Genomic DNA, 22333 nt, shown 5'->3' on the forward strand with positions numbered 1-22333 from the left:
GCTCCCAAAACCGTCCTCATCATAGGACTCGTTACACAGGTTGCGGGGTCGATTATTAATGCCTGCAGCCGCACGCAGGTATATGATCGATGGGGAGCATTCATCACTCCATTACACCACACTCACGGCGCAAGTTTGATTTTTAAAATGGCGGCGGAAGCGTCTAAACAGGTATGAAATGTTATCGATACTGGGTAAACTTTACAAAAGCGCTTGTCAGTAACGCCGAAGCAGCGTTGCGTCTCCCGCGGTGCAGCAAGAACACGTCTCCGGCATTTTGGACTTCCTTTAAACGCACTCGAGGAAGCGCTGCGACAACCGAGTCGAGTCGGCGTCAGCGGCAAGTGCGCCCGAGGGGAGTCCCGGTGGATGCGGCCCCGCTCCTTCACCTGAGTTCACTGCACGTGTTCGTCCCGACGAACGAGCTCACGCCGGTGCGGCTTTTGTCCCCCCGAACTGCGCTGAGGAGGCAGGGAGGTGAGGGGCGGGTGTCAAAGCATCATCATCATCATCATGGACCGCTGCGTCCGGAGGAGACCTGCAGCCCACCTGTAGCATCGACCGACCCACCGACCCACCGGCCGGCCGGCCGGCGGCGACATGGCGAACACGGCCCGCGGTGCCCAGGAGCGGAGAGACGGCCGCGGGGGTAGGTCACGTCGATGCGCCTTACCACACTTGCTATGCAGTTTCCCCCGTTAACAGGTGTATTACCGCACGGACCACTGCGCCGACAACCACCCCCCCCCCCTCGCTGACGTCACAGCTCACGCCAAACCGCGTTTATAAATTCTTTGAAATAAATGAAACGACATGACTTGAAGCAAGTATTTTAAATCATACATGCGAGATGCAAACGGCCAGTTCCGATTACGAATAACTTTCTTTACTTTTAAGTGATTGTTTGGAGCCAGTCTTGAAGAATGCATTCAATGACGGTGAATATCTGCACGTACAGATGACTTTTTAAAAGACCGTCAGAAACATAAGCAATGCCGTAAAGGATTTTTTGTTGATTTTTTTTCAAACCATATACAGCTGAGTTGGTAAAGAGTCTTCCAGACTGGCCATCCCAGGCCATTTGTCATGTGCCCCGTATTATAAGCATCACACCATGCATTCCATTCTATGGCCCCCGAGTGCCCTTTTAAAAAATTTGGATTGCCTCTCAACCCAACCGGAGGACCACTTTTCTTTTAAGAAAACAAACAGCCGTTTGGCCACATGTGTGAAGTCATGTATAAAAGTGATGCTAGTAATTATAAAATCAAGACTCGCAGAACAAGACTTTCGTGTGTGTGTGTGTTCCTATTCGGGTGACAACAAGAGCGTGCACGTCTGAATCGGTGTGGCCGCACTGTGCACCACTAAAGCGGTTTAATGTGTCATTAAATCCTACGCGCGGCGTTGCCTTTTTATTTTTAAATATTTCAAGCAGGTTTTCAGCTGCGTGTGGGGATAATAACTGAGTTTCCACAGAGTGTGATTTTTTTATTTCCACAGTGGCACAGGAACAACCTGTTGCTTTGTTTTGGGACAAAGTCTGCCACACTTGCGTGACTACTTGCAGGTCAGGGTTTAGAGGTTGGGTAAGTATGAGCTGTGTGTCAACCAATCTGGGTGAACTGTTACAGACCGGGTTGACTTCAAGTCATTTACTTACCGATTTTAGTAACCTATTCATTCCACCCGGGGCGTATTTGACTTCGGGAGCCGTAGTGTCGGCGAGCGCGGACAGAATTTCCCGTGGAGTCGCCTCCCAGATACATCTGCATCAACTGCAGTGAACCAGGAGCAGGGACGGGTGTCTTTTTGTTCACGGGGCACTGACCGACACACTAGCTTTAGCTTAGCTTCCCAACTGGTGTTCACGTTACAGTACCGACTCCAGTTACAGCCTGTGAGATTAGTTTTCACCTCTAAAGGCCTCCACACCCAGATCCTCTGATGCGTAATATTGTATTTCGCAGAGCTGACATTGATGATTGGTTGTTTTTCTGGCAATGATATAAAAACAATGAATTAAGCCGTTCTTTTGTGTTCTCTCAGTCATTGCTGATCTAATTGTAGAGTGGTAACGTACAGCATAGTGTTTTGTGTGAGCCACAGTAACAATAAGAGTAATGCGTAGCTCCTTTCAGCAGATTAGTTCAATTTACCACATTTTAGGGAATATTTTGGTTGAAATAGAACATGGTATTGTAATATAAATATAATATAATAATAAAGTTGTTGGTTTTTAGCCGTTTACATCTCCATCCAGAGCAGCTCTACAGTGTCTCAGAGTGGAAAATCCCAGGACTGTCTCTATAGGGTTTTCCCTATAGCCTTATATAGAGCATGTCCTATTCTTGCCTTGGTAATGCAGTTTCCCCCCTGAAAACACAGCTTGAAAGCTGTAGTGTTCAGTCATTTAGATTATTATATCGCTATACCAATATCCTAACTGATGGTCTTTATGTTCACCAGATAGAAGCTTAAGCATTACATTAAGCCTGTTTCATAGCCAGGTAAAAGTTCCCTTCACATGTATAGAACTTTTACTGTAGTATATGAACTACTTCAGAAGAAACTGTATAAAAATCAAACTACATTAATCTCTTATTCTGTTTGAAGGTGTGTCTGCAGAGGTCATAGTGGAGAACGGCTGGGTAGTGACGGAGCTGACTGCTTCTGACCTCCACGAAGGCACCAACCATCACTGCCACAAACCCATCACAACCCTGCACAGGGAGTCCGTCCTGCCCAGTTACGTGCCGTCCTGCTCCTCCACCCCCCCCATCTCCTACTGCAGCCCCCAGAAGAGCCAAGCGGACCTGAGCCAGGACAGCCACAGCTTGACCTCCCAGGACTCTGGTATCCCAACTCTGGAGATCAACCCTCCAGAGAACATCCTTCACGGCCACCATCGGCCAGGTGACGGAGGCCTCCTACCGGACTCCAGCTCCTACTCCCCAGCCACTTTGACTTTAGATGATGATCCCTCTGATGGCAACGCCATCCGGAAATCCTCCACCTTCCCCCGCAGCGGGTACGACTCCGTCCGCTTCTTTAACCCCGCCCTCCGACTATCCGCAACCACAGGGATGGGTCTCGGGGGCGGAGGTCTGAACCGAAGTGATGACATCTCTGTGTGCAGCGTGTCGAGCATGAGCACCGAGCTCTCGGTCTCCAACGAAGACATCCTGGATCTCACCGTCACCTCCGACTCTAGCGCCATTGTTACCATGGAGACCGATGACAGTAATTTCTCCGACGTGACGCTGTCATCGGAGAGAGACCTATGGAGCCCAGCAGGAGCACATCCGCGGTCCGTTGTCATGCAACCGGAAGAGGATGGCAGGCAGAAGAAGATGGGCCCTCTAGCAAGCTTGTTCAACAGGTACGTTGAAGGACATTTTATTTGTTCAGCGTAAGTCAATCGCACAGCTTCCTAACTCTTGATAACTCATCAGTCCTTATTTTTAACTGGGCTCCAATCATTGAATCGGGTGGTCCAATTGGGCCTCAAACAAGGAAGGGATGTCAAGTTTGCTTTTGTGATCAAAAATTATTTGAGATCAATGACTTCATTGAGTCATAAATATTGTTTCTGTATTGTTTGATGCAGCTGCTTTTGCAAACAAGCACTTAACTCCCCCTTATTTAACATAATGTACCAAGTTATGTATTTAAAGTAATTGGATGGAGTTTACTCATGAATTAGTCTTTATTCAGAAAGAGAGGAACAATTTTTGAAGTTAGGGAAAATCAAACAATTGTTAATGTATTTGCATCTATATGCAATTTTTTGGATGTCCAAGCGTTCAGCGTTGTATGCAGCCCCAGCCTCGGTCTGTGCTCGCTGCCATCACACACTCTTTGCCCCGAGGGCTTGTTGACACCTCACTGAAGACGACGTTGCTGAAAGCTACTTTACAAACCTCGCCCAGCACTCCTGCGTACTGCAGCTCACTTACAATGTGACAACAAGCTGACAGGAACGCAGCGGGCAAACCTGGTGGACTCCCTGCTGCAGAGAGTTTGCATCGTGGTTGCTGATTGGCTGACAGGAAGGCTGCATCACCCTGCTGCTGCTCTGTCTGCTCAAAGAGGACACTGAAGCGCTGCTTCCTCTTACACACACACACACACACACACACTCACCCACGTGGTGCTGCAGCAGAGTTGCCCCACAGGAGCTTTAGGCTGCTTCCGCCAACGCGACCGTCTGTGGACACACACCCACGATGAGGCACAGTTAGGTCTGAAGGTTGGCGCTTTTTAAGGAGCCCTCGGACACCCCCACTTTATGCCCCTGGGCCGATTAGCTGCTCTCCAGCTTACTGTGTTTCTTTGGTTATCTGTATGGTTTTGTTATTATTTTATAATAGTAGTTTATAGTAGTTCTAAAATAAGCAAGAAATCCGCACCCTTTTATTAATTGGTTGATTGCCTAAGGTTGGTTAATAATCATAAGGATATTGGACAGCAGAGCAGAGTAATGGGGTCACAGGTCAACCTATTGAAAATGATTAGCAGTTTGTATTTAGCCTTTGAGACTAAGAAATAAGATAATCCTTTCACTAGTCCTGCAGCAAGGAAGTTCACAGGATTTGCAGCAGCATATAAGTTTAAGCGCAAGAGACTTTGATCAAAAAGTTTTATAAATAAAGAGTAATACAATTTCTATAATCATGATTGATTTTGAGCAGCTGAGCTCTCTGTGGAGGCTGTGGTATTAACAGAGGGCGCTGACGGAGCAGGTCTGGCACCACCTTGGAGTTCAGCAGCTGGTCCGGAGCTCCTTGAAGTGGTTGGTTTCAGGCTCAGTGGCCGTGATCACATGGGGCCATTCATCAGCCAGGAGGCTGTTCTTTTCCTCTCACTGCTTCGTCACATTCCACTTTCCATTGAGGCCTGGATTTATCCTTGAATCAGAATTTTTACAGCGCCTTGTCAAACCGGTATTTTTATTTTTGGACCAATCTGCTGGTAAAACCTTCTGTATCCTGACACCTACTGTGATCACATGGTTGTTTTGTGTGTAATTGAACATCGTTCGAGGTTTCATTTCAGGTTTCAACACATCCAAATTACCTGCAGCCTGAAGCCATAGCATGACAGAGTTTGGTTGTTACATGTTAATTGTAAAATCAGATTTTCTGTCCGTTGATTGTTTCAACACTAAGAAAAGTCCTCAGGTAATAATTTCTGACCCAAAGCCAGGATTGATCCTTTGGTCAGCGTAGTGGATCTGAGATGAAGCCTTTAAGCTGTCGCGCTTTAGCGGGCCGCGCCTCCCAGTTATCGAAGTTACTCATTTCCCTCGGTGCCCTTCAGACTCCGTCCCCTCCCCTCTCACCCAGCCAGGCCTCTCGTTGCCTGTTCCTCCACAATCTCACTCTTTTCCAACCTGGCAGCAGAGTCTCCTTTCAGTAACTAAAGCTATGGAAGGCTTGGGCCTGATTTGCTTCAGTTCCCGCTCTCTTATCAACTCTTAACTTTTTTTTGAGCGCTCCACCTCCAGGTTCCTGGTTATGCTTTTTAGGGAGGGAGGAAAGTGATTTAAATTCAGCGTTTTTGCCATGTTTCTGTGTCACATGCATCACTTCTCCTGTACATTGAGAGGTAGGACCCCAGCAGAGGGCACGCAATGTTTGCTCAACGTTCCTTAACCAGTGTGGCCTGAAGCCGTTCATTCATGAGTTTTGTAGCTCTGATCAGAACTTTATTAATAATCACTGTGGTATTAATCCAGCTTCAAGTAGCCCACCTGGTGTCCCTTTCTAATGGGGGAAAAACTCAATGTACAATCCCTCAGCCTCTTGTGCTAGCTTGTTTGGTATTTCCATGCCAGATGTCCCTTGTTTGCACACACTGAGGACTCAACGCAAAGGTCGTAAAATCCTTCCAGATTCCCTGGAGACTCGAACCTGAGCGGTGCAAAGTCACAGCCAGGATGGAACGCACAAACAAGCAGCTCGACCGGAGCCGTGTTAAACGTTAGGACCTTAAGTGAGGTTTCACTCTGTGGCCTCCGCTCTTTGAGCTATGCAGCATTGTTTTAGGAGTCTAACTTTTACGCTCTTAAACAGTCTTTTTCTAGACCTTTCGACCGTGTTCAATGGACTTCAAGATCCGGATCACAAATGCGTTTAGCCACACTGATGAAAATTGTGGAGAAGAAGAGGCTTGTAAGCAGACTTTGATTCACAAGGGTGTTCTTTCCTGTCAATTTACTGTTTGTTGGTCAAACTCTTGGATCATATTTTGTATCTTTCTATCCTCCCTTTGCTTCTGCTGCCTTGTTCCTTTTTATTTGACCAGGAGTGGTGGGGTGACTGATCACAGCAAATAGTATAAATAACTGACCTGTTCCCTTAACCGCTCTGTGTGAGCGGCTGGATTGACTACTGCAGAGTTTCCTGGTTTATCAATGAACAACCGCGGCACCTTTTACAATTACTTGGTGAAACTTCCTAGGGGCAATTTTGCAGATTTCAATATGCATCAGGATTCATGTATGTATTCTTTATCTTGCCAGTTTTTGGAGGAAGGCCTTTCTCTGCTTTTAGACAGATGACATTCCTCATTGAAAGCAGCAATATTGGTTCGTTATCGCCCCTGTCATGGGTTTACTGCTTAGTGCTATTAGTCCCCGGACCCTTCCAGCTCATGTGAGGTCTCATAGGGGGCAAAGATGCTCTTATATCCTCAGGCTGATGTGAGCTGATCTCTGTAGTGACGCACATAAACACACACACGCACACACACTCTTCACACAGCTCTGCGGGGGCCCACACAGGGACCCAGTGAAGACTGCAATCACAGCTCCGCGTTCTACATTTTGCTCTAGTGCTACGATGACTGAATTTGTTCCATTGGTCTCTCAGGAGCCTCTTTGCCAGGAGGGTGAGGGACAGTCATCCAGCGGAGCAGAGGGATCCCGGCTGGAAGCTGTTTGGAAAAATCCCTCCGAGAGAAGGCCCCATTAAGGACCCGAAGAGAATACAGAAGGTAGAGTCTATCACATCAGGGAACAAAGACCGACAATGTGTACGTGGTGGCTGTTTCCTACCAACCAACAAATTCATTCTGGTGTCGTTTTGAGTCATGATTTGGTAAAAGTGTGTTCTACACAGCCTGAGAGCTCTGATCGCACCAGGAGTCCCTCCTCTTTCCTTTAGTCTATGAGTTTTATAACGAATTTTGTTGAAATGTTTTTGTTTGAATTTGCGCTGCGACAGGCAATTTCAAATTCATTGATCTGGAGTGCAATCGCCGCAGTCTATGAAATTCACCTTAGTGTATTGCACTGAGGCCATTTCTTCCACACATTTTCAGATTGGGGCTCGTCCGTTTTTATTTTAAAGCTCTTGTGGTTCGAGTATCCTGAATATCGCACAAAAACAGTTCACCGACATCTAAAAAAATCAGCCAAACCTCACTCCTTTGGGCTTGTTGTTCACAGGGCAACAGCTGAATCTCTGCTGTGCGGCGTTTTGTGTAGTATGCTCGAGTAGATATTAATTGCATGAACCAACAATAGCGTTGCTGGTTGCTTCTCACCGATAATTGGTTTGGGTATCTGCTTATTCCAAGACCATGGCTGTCCTGACTGATGGCAAAGAGCTGCCTCCTCTAGGCAGCTCACTACTTACTGTGGTACAAACACTTTCTAATTCTTTTTTAAATTTATTTTAAATACAGGTCCTTTAAAAATTTTGCAATAATATTTGGTCTGTAAAACACTTGCTTTACGGCACTATTCCCCTTACTCCATAGCAGTTGTAAAAGAACATGATGGCAGCTTGTAATTACATCCTGTGGAAGCCTGTTATTGTGGATCTATTTACCTGGGCTCTTTGAAGGCTGGTTGAATGCCAGTTAATGTTCCTCCAGTTTACACACTGGCTTTAAATTGCCTGCTATGTATGCGCCAAGGGTCGCCTTATTTGACCTTGGTTATTGTTCAGCTGCTATGAGACACAGCTAGTTGAAATAACCTTTAGCTGGTCACAGCTAAAGAGAGCAATTGTTCTGTAGCTTCAAACTAGCATGCACACAGATAAGTAAGGTCTGAAGATGACCATTGTAATTTAAATCTTATCAATTCAAATAATAGTCTGCATCAATTCTGTTGCAAAAGTCATATTTGTATCAGAGTTCATTTTTCATGTCCCGATGGGTGAAACATGAAAAGGAAAACCAACATCTCTTGATGAGGTGCTGGTTCACCCTGAGCCTCTAGAACCGCTTCAAGGCTCTTCAAACCACGAAGCTTGGAGATTTATAAAAAGAAATACTTTTGATCATTGAATCCCTACTGGTTTGCCATTGGTATATGCAGCAACAGAAATAAACTGCGGGCAATGAGCGGCAACCTTTTTATAGGCTCGCTGCTGAAGACCTTCCCGAAGCCTCACTTCTACTGAACGTGTCACGTGTCCAAAATGCACCAAATTTGACAAAGTACGCCACGGATTGCTCAGCGATACGTCCTCCAAGTGTGAAGGCGAGGCAAGTTCATTTGTATAGCAGATTTCAACAACAAGGCAATTAAATGTGCTTCACATAAAACCATTAACGCATCAAAACACATAAAGCAAACGAACATTTCATTTAAAAACAATTATGAACTTTTATTGAAACTTTGTAAGCAGACATTAAAACAATACGTCAAATACAAAAAATGGTTTCCGTGCAGTTTATAAAACAATCTGTAGTAAATTACAGAAATAAAGAACGACGGTTTAAGGTTCCCAAAAGGTTTCCTTTTATTCCGGTTTCAGATTGAAACCGGAAGGCCAGACGACCTGAGGGGTCGGAATGGTTTGTAAGGTAACTGGGTCCCACGTAACCCTTCAGTGATTTATAAATCAACAGCAGGATTTTAAAGTAAATTATTTGTTTGACAGGAAGCCAGTGGAAAGACCTCAGAACTGGAGGGACGTGATCCACTTCATCAGCATTATGAATTAGCTGTAGCCTTCTGACTGAAATCCAGTTTTTGAATATTTTGTTGCATTTATCTAACCTGTGTATGCAAGTCCCCTGGTGATATCGTCATGTATGTAGATTTGTGTGTTGCCTGCATTATTAGGATGGCATACTTTGTTTCTCTTGTGAGGATTTTGTGTCTGTATCAACCTCTTGAGACAGGCCGCTCTCGGAGGTCCATCATCAAAATAACAGCCCAATAGCTGGTTCAATTTACATCAACTCAATGTTTGTTCTACAACATAACCCAGTGCTGCCCCAGTGTGAGTCATAAATAAAAATATTCAATTGAATGGAACCTCGAGGTGATCAAACTCGACAGCCTGGTGTTTCCCAGTTCAGCTGTCTGACCCAATCCCACAGAGACTCTATTTTCAAGGTCCAGTGAGTATTTCTGCCATTTTGTCTCTGTACGCTTGTCCAACCATTCAGCTCGGGGATTGACTGAGACCGCTGCCCTACTCTTCATACCTCCGCAAACCACAAGCCTTGTCGGATTTACTTCTTCCTGCACTTACTGGCCACACTATGTAATGCCCCGCCGCCTTGTCCCCAGGGCATGCATTGGAGGGGAGTTTCAGAAATCTAGGCATGCTTTTACGATTCTGTTTAACACTTTCCATAATCTAAACCCCTGGAAGCATGTAGATGTTAAACAGGAGTTCCCAGAATTGAACCTTGGGGAACACCACTTTTAGTCCACTCTGATGTGTAAGTCGATACAAGTATTATTAGTCCTTCAAGTAGGATTAAAAATCACAAATGAACTCCATAAATGCCATGAAACCTTATTTTTTACTTTGGCAAAATTTTACACTGGGAAATCTGTCGAGCGGCCAACATTTTGCTAGTTCCGACTTACGCTAAACTTTTTGCTAGTGCCTGTCCGATTGCCACGGCATGAGCAACGTTCAGAGATGAGATGAGAGTTCAGTCATGGATTCCTGACGTAGTGATTCTGCTTTATGGAACTAGAGGTGATGAATGTGCCGTCTAACTTCTTTCTTTCTAATCGCTGCTGACAGTTGATCATGTGCACTAACAGATCCTTTGTTGCGTAAATAAGCTAGTACATGGTATGTTTCGCTGTCTTGCAGACATATTTTATTCACTATTGGTATTTGAAGAACTCCGCTCTACAGAGGCTGCCTGCTGCTCTTCAGGATATAATCATTGGCACATTGACCCAAGGAAACTATGACATAGGAGGGGGGGGATCCAACCGGGATGAACCGTTCAAACCCTGTATGGATGCTATACTTAACCAAGGTTGACAATGACAAAAACAAGTTCTAAATACTTCTGAGTCAATTAAAACATGTACAAGGCTGAGAGGCAACCATTACACTGATAATCATCCAATAATACAAGGAGAAATCCTCCCAGAGACCAACCCTTGTAACTCTGTATCAGCATCTTGAAGGATGAGCGCCTGAAACCCGATCTGTTACTCTGAGATTGATTAGAGCGGCTGCCAGGACGCGGCAGAGCGCTCTCGGTGCAGCGATGGTGACAAATAACAAATGCGTGTGTGACTTGCAGACACACACGCATTTGCAACAGACTCGATGCAGAGCCGCTCACTGGAGGTGTATCATCATCATGCTGCTGCATCGTCTCCAATGAGGGCTGTGTGTCCCTCCCATTGCAGCTTCACTATCCCTCTTCCCTCCTTTTTGATCTCCTCCCCGTCATCTTCTCGCTCCTGGATGTCTCGTTGCCAGGAGTGAGCTCCCCCCCCTCCCCTCCCCCGCTCCCCCTACCCCTCTCCTCCTCTCAGGAGCAGCAATGACGCTGGGCTGAGGTTTTGTAAAAAAAGGAACCCTCACCGGAGGACAGGCCGGCTGTAAGAACAGCAGCGTTCATGGTGAGTGAGCGAGCATTTCGCGCAGCGAGGACAGGCGGACCGCGTCGGGGAACCTGCACGTCTTTCTGCTTGTGCACCGGCGTCAGAGGGCATCGGCGGGCGGCGCGTGAGAGGGAGGGGGGGAGGGTGGGCGACGACGGCGGCTAGGGTGTCAGATAAAAGGCTCCTCAGCTCACCGGGGGGGTCCGTGCTTCGCTGTGGGGAGCGGATTGATAACGAGTCAGGGATGTCTCTAGAAAGACGAACGTCTTATGTGGACTCGATTCCTGCACTGGGGACGACGGGTCTTTATTGCACGTTACTCGATGTAATGTCCACAAACTTAGTACAACAAAAGCACGCGCAACAACGCTATGGGGGGGGGGGGAACCGTGTCGATGGATTACATCCTGCTGTTCTACCCGATGCCGTTAAAGAGCCTCAGGGCTCAGATGACAGCTGAGTCAGCAGATTTCTTTCCACTCTCCAGTAAAGCATGCTTCGATGAAGGATTAAAAAGCACTTGGATTGTATCCCAGCGTTTGTTGCCAGGGCTCCTGGTTCCGTCTGTTTGTCTGAATATTGTTTTCCTCACTTTGTCTCTACAAAGCTGCCAGATCCTTAACAGACCCCTTGGCTTCCCTGTGGTGACAGCAATTCAGCTCTTAGTGTGCCAACCCAAATATGACTATTTGTTAAGTCATGCATTCATTACTGTATCGCCTCCTGAATCGGTGCAGTGTTTCCCCTACGGGCGGGCGTCTCTGGTGACAAGGCTATCTAGGAGGCGCTTTACCAGCACTTGTAACAGTCGGGTTCTTTCTAGTCCTTGTTACTCCTTGTTTTTTGGGGCATACACTTGCATATCATGACTTACTTAAGGTGTACTTAAGTATGCAAGTGTAAGACTCTGTAATGCCACATGGTGTGAGGCTATGTGCAGGCAGATCTGTACCAGAAAACAACTTCCTAGTGTGCATATTTTTAAAGTAGCCAGCATGAAAGCCTATCACCCGAAAGCCCCTCCACCACGACCAGGAAATTAGAGAACTGAGAGCCAGCATGACAAAGCCTGTTGCCTTGGCGGCAGGTTGTCATGGGATCCAATGGCGAATCCAGAAGCTTAAAGCCATCACACACAAAGACGGTAACGTTTCATCCTCGAAGTGAATGCATGGGAGGGGTTTCTGAACATTGTTTAGCAATAGATAACACTAGTTTTATTCATGTCGCCCTTTGGGGAAGGACTCCGAGCTTCTGTCACAGGCTTCACACATTTGTTTATTCAAAGTAAACTATGAGCTGAGCTTCCCTATCTGTGTGCATCAGTATGCTAGTTTGAAGCCACGTATCCCAGTGGCTGTATTGGTTTATTTTTATGTAATCATGCATTCATTTTGTCGGATTTATCCGTTTGCTGCTAAATCTCCAGGGGGAGCTGTGCGAGTCCCCCGTAGGACTGGTTGCTGGGGGGCAGAAGAATGTACTGTAACATGGCCTTTACAGGATACTGCTCCTCTCTTATTGTATTAGCTAAGCGTCTTATTTGGGGTCTCACCATGACATGCTTGAAATGCATTAGCAGTCACTTCACTATTTGCGACGCCTGTGTTTTTAGATCAGCTCCACTCACATCCTATCTAGTGATGCATTACTGCATAGCAGTTTTCCTTTTGCTTCCAGCTTTTCTGCTAAGCTATGCTATTTTTCCCCTTCACATTGAAGAGATGTGAGAGTTTAACTCTTCTTCTTGAGCACGTCTCAACAGCACACACAATAATTGCATGTCCTGGTCTATTCCTTAAAACTAAGATACTGAACCTAGTAAACATGATCTGCTCTCATTGTGAGTGTGTTAGCGCATTAGCACTTCACTGAAAGCCTCAGAGCTACTAGCATGGCTGTAGACTTGTCATAGCTTTTTCTACTTTTTCACGGCATTTCTATCACTCTTGTAGAGACTGACGTTTTGTCTTTTATGTGGCTGAACCTTTTATGAATAGATTCACCTTTTTATTTGTCTCCAAGGCTCTGGTGCAACAGACAGTAACACAAAGGCCGATTCATAACACAAACAGTCATGCACACACTCCTGTAGGAATGGGTTTTTGTGTTTGTATTGTGGCCTGTGCTCATCAATGTGAACGCATGTGTGCAGGCATAGTGTTAAGCTGATTGGCCTTCAATATTAACCACCTCAACGTACACTGGAGACCTTTTTGGACACAATGGGGTGTGTGCTCATATTGCACTTGGCCCATTGCTGTAACTTCCTAATAAGCTAGAGGGAAGATGCACAGTTTTAGTTAAAACTCTGCTAAATGTATGTCTTCCCCCGTCAGGAATATGAAACAAAGAGTGGCAGAGCTGGACCTGGCAACCTGACGTCTCCCAGGCATGGTATAAGGAAAAACCTGGACTTTGAGCCACTCTCCACCACAGCACTCATACTGGAAGACCGACCTGCGTATGTAAACACATGCAAACACACAGAAACGCGCACCCTTGAATCGGTGGAATGCCAGATTATCCCACATTCTTCTTTCGTCTCTCTCTGCCAGTGGAGTATGCTTATTGGACAATAAACCCAGTCTGTTGCCTTTCTACCTTTTTTTTTCTGCCCCTTATTCCATCTTCATTAGCCTTCCTTCCGCTGTCATTAGACTCCTTCGGTATTGTTCCATTGTCTCTGCTTGTATCACGGGCGGTAAAGGAGAGGTGCTGCTGAAAGTTTAATAGACCTCCCTCCGCATGGCTCAATTACCCTTTCTTTTTAGCATGTCATATTTTGTTACCATACAGAAACCTTCACTTGGACTCTGTGGTTCTGCTCGGCCACAAGCTCAGCACTTCCGTTTGGGCAACATGGCGAATGACAACAAGAGTGTAATGTAGCCTGATTTCCTGTGTGTACACAAAGCCGTTTATTTTGTCACACCATGACTGGCAAAACTCTGCATGCAACCTCCCACCTCTTTTCTTTACTGTCACCCCCTGCTGGTGAAAGTCATCCAGAAAGGCACACATACTGCATATTGTAGTCAATGCTTTGGGGTCAGTAAAAATAGTGTAGTTCCATCTATTTGTATTTAGAAAAGATTATGAGTATTATATTATAGTGCAGTTATGACATAAGCATTCCATGCTGAGATTTAGCATGCTGTAGCAGACCACCTCCTTAAATCCCACAAACCTCTACTGACAAAAGGGATTAAAGTGCCAAATGCAAGATGTGCAGGTTGGTGATATTTGCAGAACAGCGCAAATACTAAAATGGTTCAACACAAATTTAGAGAATGAAAATGCATAAGAAAATCTACAGTTCCAGTTTATAGCAATTAAGCTAAAAAAAAGCCTTCTTAGTTGCAGATAACTAATAATTCCACTACTTAGATTCCAGTGGTAGCTATGTGGGATTGTTTCTGACTTGTGTCCAAACATTTCAACACCTACTGTCCATATTATAATATCAATATTATTGAAAAAAGTTGTAGATGTTGTCCCGTCAAATATCTACAATCTGCTTTTATTCATCATCTATTTCTATTTCCTATGTATGTGCATTCCAGTAATCTTCCCGCCAAGCCAGCCGAGGAGGCGCAGAAGCACCGACAGCAGTATGAGGAGATGGTGGCCCAGGCCAAGAAGAGAGGTGAGCTCACGTGACAAAGTCGTCAGGGTTCCTGTGTTGAAGCTTGGAACACTATGACTGACAACTGACCTCGACTGACTGACAACTGACCTTGACGGACAAGGTCGCTCTTCAACCAGCTTTCCACCTCTTAAAGTCCCCTCTATTTTGTATCCACCCAACTCCCCCCACACCCTTTTGTGTAGAGTTAAAGGAGGCTCAGAAGAGAAAGAAGCAGCTGGAGGACCGCTGTAAGCTGGAGGAGAGCATCGGCACCGCTGCCCAGATCTGGAACCTGGAGATTTTGCCCAACTGGAGTACAACGTGAGTACAAACGAGAGCTTGAGATCAGAATGCTGAATCAACTGAATAGACCTTGGCTTGTTGTGGATTGAGAGTAGCGGACAAAGCAATATGGAAAGGGGCAAGAAGTGATGCATGATTAGATGTCTGAGGGGAGGCATTTCAAAAGGCGCAGCAGTGACAGTCTGTCGAAAATCGGCAAAGCTTCTCCTTCCTCCTCGTCTCGAGCCAACTGTCGGAGTTATGGTGCGTTCACACCATGCGTAGATTAGAGTGGGGTTATATACAAAGTCTATGCACAGATACAATGGAGTGATGCGACTCTGCAATGCCGCGTTTCTTGCGTCTAGTTTGTGACACAATTTCCGGCGAAGTTGCATTAAACGAGCAAGTACAGGTTGAAATATTTCAACTTCGGCGACAAAATCGGGTGACGCTGCAGCGGCAAACGTTCCCTAAATGTAACTGGACCAAGTTGAAAAGGGGTCTTTTGGAAACAACTTGAAGCTCGTCACTTGGAACTAAGTACAAAGCGGAGTTGAAGGCTGGCTTGTAGTTTAAACATTCAGTAATAATAATAGTCATTACGACATGTTGATTTGATTTTACCTTCAGTGTTCAAGCCCTCTGTCATACAATTATGTTGGTTACAAAATGTAAGTTTCCCTTTAGTCAGGGAGGTCTTTGCAACATGTGTGTGATCTTGTTTTACCAACAACAGTACATGGAATAAGTGAGGAACCGAAGGACACTTGGGGTTCTGATCAATAAATCAGCGTTTCCTCCATGAAGCTCCACTATCCTGCAGCCTGTAGTGTGCTAAACCTTTTCAAATGTGACTTTGTAGGTGCACATCTAGACGGGTGAGAGACCTCTGGTGGCAGGGCATCCCCCCCAGCGTAAGAGGCAAAGTGTGGAGCCTGGCCGTGGGCAACGACCTCAACATCACACATGGTTAGTGCGTGCGTGTGTGTGTGTGTGCACGCTCATCTGCACTGTTATCTGATTGTTTAGACCAACATGTAACCACAACCTCCAGTGACACACACACACTGGGTTATTTCGGTTTGTAGTGTCCAAACATTTCCTTTTCATTTCATTTCATTTTTTACAGAGGTTGGCAGGTCATTCTCTGTTTCAGCCTCAGATCGGTTCTCAGGGTGCTGATCCCTCTTCATTGTTCTGTATGAAGGGACAGAAAAGAAGACAAATAGGGGATGTAGATATTTCAAGCTTATTACACAAACACATTTTTGGGATTGTTAACACATTAACTAACTTTTAATCGATTGAATTTATTAAGTAATTGATCTTATTGACAAACTGGATTGCTGGCAGATCGGGAAGAAGTTTGGTTGAGATGCGAAGGAGGTCACAGAGATGTGTGTCGGTGAGTCTGGTTCTCAGTCTGCGTTAAGAGAGAATGTTTGCTCTCTGATGCATGTGTTGCCGAAGAGACTCATCATTCGTTTTGCGTGGCGTCTCATCAGAGGAAACTTAGCCTTTTTCGGTAGAAGTCAGGTAGGGAGAGATGCCAATGCTGATTCTTCAGAGAATCACCACACTGAATTTCGATCAGTTGCTCTGACCGCCGCACACTCCTCGATGACGTGTAAAAATAAATTCTGTCGCCAGTTGTTATGGCGTAACACCGGTATGAACGGTACGTGAGAAATTCATGCGGAAATCTTCTACCGATATACAGTTTGAACCGGTATACCGCCCCGCTCTGCCAGCTGCTCTTTGCCTTGTAGTCTCCCATTCACGGTGTTGAGAAGATTGAAGATAGAGAGGTCCCTTTACTTTGAAATTTGATCAAAGGGAATAAAACCACTGCAGCACGGAGCGGCGACTGAGCCTGCGCACTTCAGAATGGAGGAGTAGGTCCCCGTATTCAGCATCGACATCAGAGAGGAACGCTTGAAATGGTCTGTGGTAAAGCCCTTGTGCCTGAATTATGTTGACAGTTTTGACAACGGTGTTCAACTAAGAAGTGCAATACAGTGGGCATAGTCCATTATATGTTTAGACTTTGATAGGGGCCCCAGAACACCCCTTAAGGGTAGCGAGATACGAGGCCCTAACGAAGACTCACATTGTGCATGACCCATTTCCTAACCTACACGTTGAGGTTGACCCGTTGTGCGAGAGCTCTCCATTTGCAGAAGAGCGCTCGCTGACTGCGGAGCTGATCCTTTCTGCTTTGCACTACTCGGCCTCTGGAGAACAGTCCTATGATTTATCATTGCACACACGCACTCCCACAAAGCCTAATCTCCTTCAAAGATGTCCATGCTATCATAAGTAGCAGCTCAGTGACGGTATTCCCCCCCCCGTGGAAGTAGCTTTATTACTGCTGACAATGCTATTACTTACATTTTGACATTTCATCACTATAATAAACTGGAGAAATACAATTTACTGCGCTTTAAGAACTATAGACTATTTACAAAATGATTTACAAACACGGCTTGAGAAACGTTGCTTAGCAAAGGTTAATTCAGACACAGTTTGACAACAATAATGGGTTTTTGTTGTAGTAGTAACTAAAAAATAGTGAACCTGAAAATGATTATATGGCACTGTCCTCCTCCCTTTCTCTTATATATTGATGATGCTGCAGAGCTGTACAGCATCTGTCTGTCCCGGGCGAAAGAGAAGTGGAGGAGCACGCCGACACATTCGGTAGAGCCTGAACCTGAAGGTAAAGACATAAGAGGTCCTTAGTCCGTCTGGACTGACAGAAACATTAAAGGAAATGTCAAATTCAAGTTTAAACTATACATGTTCTTAAGATTTATCCTGTTGTTTTTAGTAATGGTTTGCGCTGCCTTCCAGGTCCCGGTTCGTCAGATCGCGAGTCGAGTCTGGAGCTGATCAAACTGGACATCTCGAGAACCTTCCCACATCTGTGCATCTTCCAGCAGGTCAGTGAAAAAGCCTCAGCCTATTGAGAAAATGTCTCATTCTGCCTTTTTTTAAACAATACAATGTACCAAGGGAAGCCTAGTGACATTAGTGTCATAATGTTGTATCAAAGTCACTATGAAACCAAACCTTCTGGGAAAGGTTGTGTGCGAGTGTATTTTGTCCCATTGTCTTCATTATTTCTTTGTCAATTGTCAGGGCGGGCCATATCATGACGTGCTGCACAGCATTCTGGGAGCATACACTTGTTACCGGCCAGACGTTGGCTACGTAAGTCGCATGCACCACACATAGCATGATATCCTGCTGTGATACAGAAGCACATCTTATGATTAAAAAAAAACAAATAATTCACATTGTATTCTACTGCCGCTTGGCTTCACGTTGACCTGGAAAGTAGGTTAATATGAACTATTACAGGTCTTCATGCACTTTTTACATGTGGTTTATCTCTGAGATATTGTGTAGTTTCTACTTAATCAGATAGTTACAAATAACACAGCAAACCCTTGGATCTCTCACAAAACACCACCGTTGTCTATAATTATTTATTATATTACATATCAAACGTTTGAATGTGGTCTGTATGAGCTGCATGTTTCCACTGATTGGGTGCTGTCGTTTAATGATTAGGTGTCACATTACATTTATTGCATACTCCACAAGACATTATTTATATATAACCATTTTATTTAATTGTGAGTATTTTGTGGCATTGTCTTTTCCTGATATTTGACTATTATATATTTGACTTGGTATATTTTACTAATGTTATTTGGTCTATTTCTCAGTATTTTCACAATACGTTTTTTATTTATTTATTACTACTAAGTCTACAAATTATTTTGGGATATTTTTAAAAATATTTGACTAATATTTTTGCACAACAATTTCCCCCATATTTTAGTAACGTCTTATACTTTCAGGTATTGTGTTATAAGTACCCTAAGTATTGAAGAAACGGACAATCTCAATATTAACAGACCACATGATTCATCCACAGGAATTTATCAAATTAGGCCAGTGTTGAATTCACAGTAGTCACTTCTTCTGAAGTTCCACATTCCTCATAAAGCCTCTCACATCTTTATCCACCCACTGTGAAACGTGTCCAATTAGCTGCTGTGCTCTTATAATGAAGCCATGTCTGCAGAATGTCTCATTCTTCAAAGCCACACGGTTTCTTAGAGATGCTGCGGTCTGCCTCGCTGCTCCTCGCACCAGTAACACGCTGTGTGTGTTCTGGTACAAATGACTGTGACTTCCTGCACTGACCCCAACTCCTTTGCTGCTACACACACACACACACACACACACACACAAATCTATGCATTCGCCTGTGTGCAGTTATTACTACTTTGTTTTATGCATCAGTTTGCATCAGCATTTCCTGTCTGTTTCCATCTTAAATATCCATCCTGAAGCTCAGCTGCTTTAAATGTAGATTAGTTTAAATGGGATCAAATTTAGGGCGCAGTGCAAATTTAACATCTAGCAGGTGTTACCTTGCCGCTGTTTTTTTCCTCTGCCCTTGCATAATGAACGGAAAGTCAAAGTATATGTTGAATAATAACACCTTTTTTTCTTGCAAACCCCCTCCAAGACCACAGTGTTTTTTTTGCTTCATGTTTACTTGTACAAACTGCGTTTGTGTGTGTGTGTGTGTGTGTGTGTTTAGGTGCAGGGGATGTCGTTCATCGCAGCAGTCCTAATCCTGAACCTTGACACAGCGGACGCCTTTATAGCTTTTGCCAACCTGCTCAATAAGCCCTGTCAGATGGCCTTCTTCAGAGTCGACCACAGCCTTGTCAGTACACACACACACACCACCAAATGTGGATAGAAACTTGACATATGATGCATGCTTATACACACACTTTGCACATGCCATTGGCAATCGTCCATTGGACACAATCCTGGTTCCTTACTCCCAAGTCCATCTTCCCCTCTCTCTGCAGATGTTGACTTACTTTGCCGCATTTGAAGTGTTCTTTGAAGAAAACCTACCAAAGCTCTTTGCACATTTCCAGAAAAACAGCCTGACGCCCGACATTTATTTAATCGACTGGTGAGTTTAGAGCCCCCACACCCTCTGCACATGGCCTCTTGTTTCCATCCCCCATCCTTTTCCCTGTGTGATGCTGAGCGCGCTTCTCCCCTCGCCCTTCCAGGATCTTTACCCTGTACAGCAAGTCGCTGCCGTTGGACCTGGCGTGCCGGGTGTGGGACGTTTTCTGCAGAGACAGCGAGGAGTTCCTGTTCCGCACGGGGCTGGGGCTGCTGCGTCTCTACCAGGACGTCCTGACCACCATGGACTTCATCCACATGGCTCAGTTCCTCACTCGCCTGCCCGACTTCATCCCCGCCGAGCAGCTCTTCCAGCACATCGCCGCCGTTCACATGACTAGTCGCAACAGGAAGTGGCCGCAGGTAGGACAATGCAGCTTTTTCAATTTTCGGGGTTCTAGGTTACTTTTTTTTTTTTCTTTTTTTTTTTTCTTCTCTAACTGCACCTCCTTCCATTTCCTCAGGTCCTGCAGATGTTACAGAAAGATCCGGAGCGAGGCAGCCCGGTGCTGAAGCGCTGAGTCTTCACACGTTACTGGACTGTGTGAGGGCCCTCGATGGAGAGAAAGAACCTTGAAGCGCAGCTGGACCTATCGGGTTGTAGCCTCTGTGATAAAACCTCTTCACCAGAACCAGGACTCTAGAGGGGGATGAGAGTGGGGAGGGGAAAGGAAGATGAGGCCTTATTTATCCCCCTCAATCCCTCCTGAAGAATGTATCACACACTCCCACATTCAGCAGGAAGAGACACCACTCGTCTCAGACTGGAAGCCGACCATCTTTCTAGCTCCACTCCCACTTGTCCTTTGTTTTAAGTGACTCTCTGATATTGATACCGGTACCGGTCAGGGAAAGTGACAGTGATGTCTTGAAATTTCAGCTCCACAGTCTGACGTGTGAATGGCGGTGGGAAGTGGAACTTCAGCTCGGTATCGGTCTCATTCTGTGTCTTGCAGCTTTTTTTCCCCTCCAAACTTTAGTCAGTCCTTCAGTTAGATCTTGTCCTTGTGAGCTTTTCGTTTGCGTGTTTGTTTTGTTGCTACAGACTTTTTTTTTCCTATCCTTTCCATGAATTCAACTTCACGGTTCATTTATGTCGATGAAACTGGAGTGAAGGATGCTGCTGTCATACAGACCTCTTTTAATGTTAGCCGTGCAGTAAGCGCAGGGGGATGTCTTTCGAGTGAATTTATTTAATATTTATCAAAAGGAGACGAATGAAGCGTTGTTACTTAGCCTTTGTCCCGTCCATCGTACACTTGATGTGAATAACGCGTACACTGGAGGATGTGATGGTAGTCGATATGCACTGCAGGCGCACTGATCTGAGGGCCTGGGCACTGGACAATCGGCTGCTCGGTCTGCGCCTGGCTGACCGTTACCTCTTGTTAGCACTGTCTTTTTAGTTTTTTTCTACACGATCTTTCACCTTTTTAGCCCCGTTTTGTGGACACCTTCTCTGCCTCCAACTTGAGGCAGAGAAAAACATTCCACAGATAAAAAGTAGTTTTTTTGTTTTTAGATCACACGTTTTTCCGTCATTGTGCATCTGTCAGCGGTCAGTCTGCCTTTTTGGTGTAGCCGTCATGAGGCAAGCTCTGTGGCAGCGTGTCAGGGCCCTGCCTTAGTGAATGTCTTTTCTTCCTAACTAGCAGTGGGCAGGGCCAGTATTCTCATCACTGTTGGTTGGGGTTTTATTACCAGCATTGTTTTTCACCATTCGTCATAGCCTAGACAGTACACAATACTTTTTGATCATTGGTTAACGTTTTTCTGTTTCGCTCATAAATTTCTTTATGAACTTTATTAATGAATTTGTGTTTTTCTCGATTTCCCCCCCCCCCTGCACCTCTTCTCCCCTTAAGTGTTTTCTTTTTACTTAAAATGGCCCTTATATGCGCTTGTTGTTGAGCCCATAAGGGAATTTGCACAGACCGACTCATGAGATGAACTTTTAGAAGTGCAGACAGATCTACCCTTTGCTAACGTTGATGCCTGGACCACGGACGCACTACAACACATGTTGTGAGTAGGAAAACCAAACTAACAGGAAGCTTGTTGTGTTCATGCCTGCAAACGGGCAAACATCAGCTTAGCGCCACACTTTCTCATCATCAAAGTCCCCCACCCACCCAGTGTGGTGACACACTGCAATAAAGCTTTTTGCACATATATGTAAGCTTTTGAGCTGTGCCTCGCATCATCACTTGTCTTCACTCTCAGGTTTGAAAAGGGTTTTCATTTTAGTTTTTATTGTGCTTTAGTAGTCACAGCAACAGTTGCGGTGTCTGTGCTTTATGTGCATGTGTTTAGTGGCATTTTCAGATTAAAATAGGTTAGTTAATTGTTAGTTGTATCATTAAAGACTGTCCCTTCCAGCTCCACCAACACTACCCACTTTCCATCACCCATGCACACACACACACCCACACAAACACTGCGGCAGTTGCCAGAAACCACATTCAATCCAATTTGAATAAAAATGTAATCTGCTGTTATTCTTTTTTTTTTTTTTTCCTGAAGAGACTTGTTGTTCTGTTAAGGAGTGATGGAGGAACCTGGAGACAGTAGAGGGC

The 22333-nt window shown here is 45.1% G+C and overlaps 1 protein-coding gene across 5 annotated transcripts; it reads left to right on the plus strand.

Moving 5' to 3' along the window:
* Positions 1-22272, plus strand: tbc1d14 (TBC1 domain family, member 14). 5 transcript variants are annotated; one of them, XM_062561677.1, is made up of 15 exons: positions 46-649; positions 2617-3031; positions 3140-3382; positions 6876-6999; positions 13171-13295; positions 14398-14480; positions 14666-14783; positions 15610-15716; positions 17386-17466; positions 17601-17689; positions 17889-17960; positions 19369-19497; positions 19649-19758; positions 19862-20120; positions 20222-22272. In XM_062561677.1, exons 1-15 carry the CDS (start codon positions 601-603, stop codon positions 20276-20278), a joined length of 2061 nt encoding a protein of 686 aa, XP_062417661.1. In that variant the 5' UTR covers positions 46-600; the 3' UTR covers positions 20279-22272. The 5 variants fall into 5 exon arrangements, with proteins under 5 accessions (XP_037335608.2, XP_037335609.2, XP_062417661.1 ...); XM_037479711.2 differs by having other exon boundaries at positions 1-649; positions 2617-3382; XM_037479712.2 differs by lacking the exon at positions 17889-17960 and having other exon boundaries at positions 41-649; positions 2617-3382.
* Positions 22273-22333: the final 61 nt, after the last annotated feature.

Source organism: Pungitius pungitius, chromosome 1 (assembly GCF_949316345.1).
Source record: "Pungitius pungitius chromosome 1, fPunPun2.1, whole genome shotgun sequence".
Taxonomy (NCBI): domain Eukaryota; kingdom Metazoa; phylum Chordata; class Actinopteri; order Perciformes; family Gasterosteidae; genus Pungitius; species Pungitius pungitius.